Genomic DNA, 6,212 nt, shown 5'->3' on the forward strand with positions numbered 1-6,212 from the left:
CTCAAGTTAGTGGTCTGCTGATGACACTTAAACCTCATATAAATTCCCGCCTCATATAATTGCTGCCAAGTTTTTCAGACCCTGTTTAGATGCAAAAAGGTGTGAGACTGAAAATCATTTTAAACAGTACTTTGTGCAATTTCAATATCCATGCTGCAGATGCTTCTACAGTCTGAGTTAGACCAGTCAGGTGGGTGTCTCTGAAGTTACAGTCCTTTTAGCATGTAATCCATTTCTTTGTGCTTCCATACACAGTGTAACTTTGCTGATCCAAGGCATAGGTTTGGCACACAAGGCAGGAATGCATGCTAAAAACATTGTAATTTCAGAAAAAATGAAAAAATCTGAACCAGTGATTACCAATTCACGGTCACAAAGAAAGATTTGAGGGATTGAGAGATGATCAATGGGATACAAAAGAAAAAAAAAAGTTTTAATACACAAATTTGAATAGATTTTCTTAATAACATTTCTCTAATCTGATTTAACTTCTTTGGGCCTCAAAGTGTTATTCAGATGAAACCATCAAAGCAGTTCAGAGGGGAAGTCTCTCTCTGGCAGAACTGCTTAACACAGCTACACACTGTTATTCTATGAAAGGATCACAATGGATAATGGTTGGGAGTCACTGGTTTAGGCCTTAACAATGCTTTGTATATTATATTCTTTTTTCATGATAAATGTAATATGAAAAGTAGGTAGTAGCAGGATAGCTGTGAGAATTTGTTGTGGGGTAAAAAAGGACAATATTTCGAGCTGAAATGTTGTCGAGTATTTTTTTAAAGAGTATGAAGTACAAATTCCTCAAAAATTGGATGTAAGTACAGTAGTCAGTAATTACTACAGCAATTACTGAGGTGACAGGTACAGCAGGAATCCTTTCACCATATTTCAAAGAGGCTTCAATAACTATTTAGTCAACAGGAAATGTCAGAGTATGTGTCAGATTCATAAATTATACACGTTAACACAATGTAATTACCTTTAGATAAACTTTAGGAGAGTGCACTTTGCTCATAAAAAAGGTAATGAATGATTTTCTTCTGCAAGAGCAATTACTGCATATAACTTTACAGGGATGTATAAAGTTGCCCTGAATTGAAGAAAACGTTCACACAACACTTAATAACCAAAATCAAATCAAACAGTCTCAATGATGGTACAAGCCTGTTTCCATGACCACACCATTGAACAAGTGTCATTAAATAAACAAGAAAAAGGACTACATTTACACCTAAATATTCCACTGCAGAACAATCAACATTTGTTTTGCTATCTTAGTAAAGCCCCAACATGTAATACACATGATCTTAGTCTAAAAAGATTATGGTTGTTGCAACTTTCTCTTTAACTTTGCATACCCATACATGGAATAAAAACATGGAGTAATGACTGTATCGCTATTTCTAGGCAGTTTCACAGAAATTGTCTTTATTTGCATGTTCCAGTTTGCATGTGATGCAAATACCTCCAACTTGTTGCATTTTATGGAGTTGGAGTGCCTCTCAGGTTTTAACTGTGAGAGCATCACAAGGGAAGAAGACACTAAAGCAGAAAGAGCAAACAAAATGAACCTCCTAACTTTTCTCCTAATTAATGGTCCTGCTGTTATTCTCAACATCGTGGCTAATGCATTTTACATCTTTTGCATGGTCAGTCCACGTTGCAGCAGTGACAGGATAAAGCAACCTTTGAAGATTCTCCTGGGGTCCTTGATTTGCTGTACAATCACTTGCCTGGTGTTTTTTACTGTGATGTTCCTCTTTCAACTCCTAGGTGAAAGCTACATGTTCATTCGAACCTTAAATTTGGTGTCGCTGTTCTGTTTGTGCAGTAGTATGACCTCCTCCGTTTGGCTGAACTTCTTCTACTGCACACAGATTGTACCTGCAAAGCGAGCACTCTCCATCTGGATTAAGAATAACATCAAACCCATCATCTACAGCATTTGGGTTATTGAGAGAATTTACAATTTGCTTGGTTTTACTGTTATGTCTTTAGAGCTTGTTTATTTTGATGAATTTGAATTCAGTCACAATTCCACAGTTGACTATGTGTATTCAGTGTATTTAGCTGACATATTTTTTGATGTATATATCATTATGATTTCCCTGGAGAAGGCCCACTTCCTTTTCTGCCTATGTGTAATGGTGATGTCCAGTGGTTCAACTGTGGCCTACCTGTGCAGACACATGCGACGTATGACGGCAAACGGACAAGCCTTCTTCTCTTCACGGTTCCGTGGTCAGGTGAGGGTCACCATCACTGGCATCTTACAAGGAATCCTGTTCATGATCTGTGCTGCATGGGCTTCTTACACCTATCTGGCTCATATGGTACTTGAAACAAACTTCAAACAAGATATTTATATCACTGTCGCCAACTTGTACATGTTGGGTACCACGTTCAACCTGGGAGCCGGTCAGGCTGTATTCAGGCAGAAAGCAGCGGACATCTGGCTCAGAGCAACCAAAGTACAGCAGTCTGAACAAGGAGGATGAGGATGATTCTGAAGCTCAAACAAGGATGTTGGTGACATTAATCTGATTTAACCAACAGATTTAACACTGTCTTGGAAATATGAATGGATGCAAACTGCCCTTGAAGTATGGAATATTAGTGTGTGAGTTCATAGACAATAATTGCTTTTGTGTTGTGTTTCATATCAGAAATATGAGTGTTTATGTTACATACACCCAGATGAGGGTGTACTGTATGTGGCATAAAAAATATATTGTGATGAATATATACTACGTTTTCATCTCTGTAAATGCTTGATTACTGCATTTCATATACAAAGATTCAGAATTCAGTAGCTGGAATCTATTCGAAGCTTATGTGTAGTTTATAACTAGCTGCTAGACTCATTTTTCAGTCCACACCCATGGAAAATACAGTGCAATGTATAAAATGTCTTTTATAAATAACTCCCACAAGCTTTTCTATTGTGGTAGATCCTTCATGTCACACTTGAGGTACTTGAATGGCAAAACATCAAGAATCATAACAATAACTCTTTGTTGGAGAATTTGCCCTTTGATGTCAACTCAGGTCAAACGATTAGATGTTACCTTCATGACCTGCAGGAAATATTCCAATCCACATTGAACATAAATCAACACCTCAAGATATTTGTGAAAATACAATTGAGAATTTTTTTTTTATTTGTGTAATACAAATTTCTGAAGTGAAGCAATTTATGTCAATGTCAGTAGTAAAAGTAGTGTATTTTATTGTTCACCCTGTTGTACATCAATGGTGTTGTAATGATTTTTCCCATTATAAAACTGTGGCCTATGAGCATTTTTGCATGTCTCCTTATTCAATGTAGTTAAAATATTGTGTTGCCACTGCATACATGATAAACACTTTCGTGGTAGTCTACATTTAAGATATATTTATTTTATAATGAAATTATGTCAATAGAAAATATCTTACAATTGCGAAACCTTTATTTCATAATTATGCTGCATTATATCTGCAATTTTGTAATTTACTCATCTGAGGAAAAATCATTAAGAGACATAAATCTTGAAATTATAAGATCATTGTACAAGTATGACATAGGATCATAATTATGACAAAAAACATGTCCAAATTTCATAATCACACAATATGTCTAAATTATTGTGATCCACTGCATAGTTATGACTTAGTATCTAATAAATACAAAACTTCTATCTAGAAAAAGTACTTCTTCTAATATTTACAAGATGTGTAATGTTATGTTGTAATCATGAGATAAGGATCTTGTAATTCCAAAGATCTCATGACAATGAGATCCAGATGCTTTAATTATTTTTTTAGTAATTATAAGGATCTCATAATTATGAGATCTTTTGAAGAAGAAGGTTTAGCATTTTTGCCTTTATTTGGCGATCAGAGACATGCAATAAACACAGCTGAAATGTTTTGTTTTGTTTTGTTGTTAAGGTTGTGGGTGTTTGTTTAAATAATAATAATATTAATAATTAATAAAGAAATTACATACTGTAAGTGATTCACATAAAAAGGAATACAGAAAAGAAAGGAAAGAAATAAAAACATTACTGATTTTAAAGATGTTTTAATGTTTCCATGTGCTTACTATTATTGGGTTTTATTTTTATTTGTCAAATTGCATGTTTTTATGTTTTTTTATTTCCAATTCTTACTGTTAAATATCTGTTTTATGTAAAGCACATTGAGTTGCCATTGTGTATGAAATGTGCTATATAAATAAAACTGTCTTGCCTTGCCTTGCCATAAGATGGAATATGAGAATAAAAATAACAATAAAAGTAACTAAAAATAGAATAATGATAATAAAATCAAGTAAAATACAAAAATAAGTACATTAGTGACTGATAGAAAAGTTTATTGAAAGAGATTAGAAATTGAAGAGATAGGTTGTTAGCTTTCTCTTAAAAATATTTTGTTTTGTTGACATGGGAAGTCTTTATTGTATACACACTCACTGGCCACTTCATAAGGTACACCTGTGCAATCTAATGAAATCTAATACAACAGTTCTGCCATAAATTCTACATTTATTACTGAGGTTGTACTAAGTGGTGGTGGCGTACTGGTGTCCATTATACTGAATGGTGTCCCTGATATTTTGCCCCCCTCGTGTATGTTAATGTAGTGGAAAACCATTCGATATAATGCACTCTAGTCCACCACCATCATCCACTCCAACCTCAATAATAAGCATAAAGTAGAATTATCACCTGCTTGACAATATCAACAAAACCTGAAAATGTATAAACCTCATAAACATAGAATTTATAGTCGAGCTGTTGTATTGGATTGAATTAGATTGCACAAGTGAAATGGTCATTGAGTTTAATGAGAAAAAAAAAGGAATTTAAAAATCCTCAGCAGACCTCAGAGTGTTCCTCGTAAATCCGAGTTTCTGAGGAAGCCCCTGAAGGCATCGCGAGGTCCGGTTCCGCCCCTCCTCCTGCAGCTGATGGGGAGAAAGAGGAGGAGAGAAAGGGGGAGAGAGGAGGAGAAGAGACCTGTATGAGGACGTCTGTGTGGATACTCTGACCAAAAAAACAAACAAACAAGTGTTACCGCTGGATACCTATAAGGCAGACGGGTTCAATGGCCATATCTGTTTTATGTTATTAATATTTCATTGTCATTTCGGGATTGAGTCGTAAATCTGAGCTGCGGTTATTCCCGTTAACGGTTTACCTCCCGGTCAGGTGAGTAGTCTCAACAGTTAGCTCCACTTCTTACACAAGTCATATGTTATACGTCAAATGTTATAAATTAGTATTATTACGGTTAAACTCTCGGTAAATTACACTTCACACAGTTACACAGTATTAAAACAGTGTTTGCTAATCGTTTATCTCTCCGTTAAATTTAACCAGTTTAACGTACAATTAGCGTGCTGTCATGATGAGGACTAGTTAGAAAAAGTTAGCTTAATTAAAAACCATGACACAGTTTTTGTTATCAGATAGGCCTAAATGTAATGTCGACAAACACAAGGGCAAAAACGACTTGTTAGAAGTTAGTTTAATCCTTTGAGTTTTTAATTTAACGAGAAAAATGAGCCAACGTAAGCTAAAGGTGACGTTAATAACGTACATATTAGGGACGAATAAGGGGAGAATAAGGGATAAATAACGTACAGATAAGGGACAAATAAAGGACAAATAAGGGATAAATAAGGGACAAATAAGGGTTGGCAAGAGAGCAATTCATAATTATGCTTTTTTTTAAGTTTAAAAAGCAGCATGGTTTGTTAAAATGTACATTTTGTATTTTTGTTGGTTAGGCTATATATCATTTGAAAAGACTTTAATTCCACCATTTTTATTTTTTTAACCAAAAATAAGAAATTCTCCTGAAAATGTCAAATGGTGTAACCACAAATGAATGTTATCCACCTACAGTATGTTTAAGTGCACTTATACAGATCATGTCTTCATTTTAAAACATCAACAACACAAGTATTTCAACATTTACATTTTAATGCATTTTGTCAATATTGAGCAGGGCATGTCCTAAAAAACAACAGTTATTTCTAAAAAAAAAACTGTATGTCAAATTATGTAACATTTGTAACAAGACATTGCTTAAAGTGGATTATATTTATTCCACATTTTAGTTCACATTTATTTTCCTGTATATATAATCAGATTTTTATGAAAAAAATACTGGTTACACCAATTGACACTGGGTTGCATCATTAACCCAGAATTGAAGTGCTG

At 34.4% G+C, this 6,212-nt stretch overlaps 1 protein-coding gene across 1 annotated transcript; it reads left to right on the forward strand.

The window, feature by feature from the left end:
* The first annotated feature begins 1,568 nt into the window (after positions 1-1,568).
* Positions 1,569-2,501, forward strand: LOC128368360 (uncharacterized). Its single transcript, XM_053329150.1, has one exon. It carries the CDS (start codon positions 1,569-1,571, stop codon positions 2,499-2,501), a length of 933 nt encoding a protein of 310 aa, XP_053185125.1.
* The last annotated feature ends 3,711 nt before the right edge of the window (positions 2,502-6,212 follow it).

The sequence above is a fragment of the Scomber japonicus genome, chromosome 11 (genome assembly GCF_027409825.1).
Source record: "Scomber japonicus isolate fScoJap1 chromosome 11, fScoJap1.pri, whole genome shotgun sequence".
Lineage (NCBI taxonomy): Eukaryota > Metazoa > Chordata > Actinopteri > Scombriformes > Scombridae > Scomber > Scomber japonicus.

Bases quoted from the DNA above. Each gene is read 5' to 3' on its own strand.
- LOC128368360 (XM_053329150.1), top strand. From the start codon at position 1,569: ATGAACCTCCTAACTTTTCTCCTAATTAATGGTCCTGCTGTTATTCTC.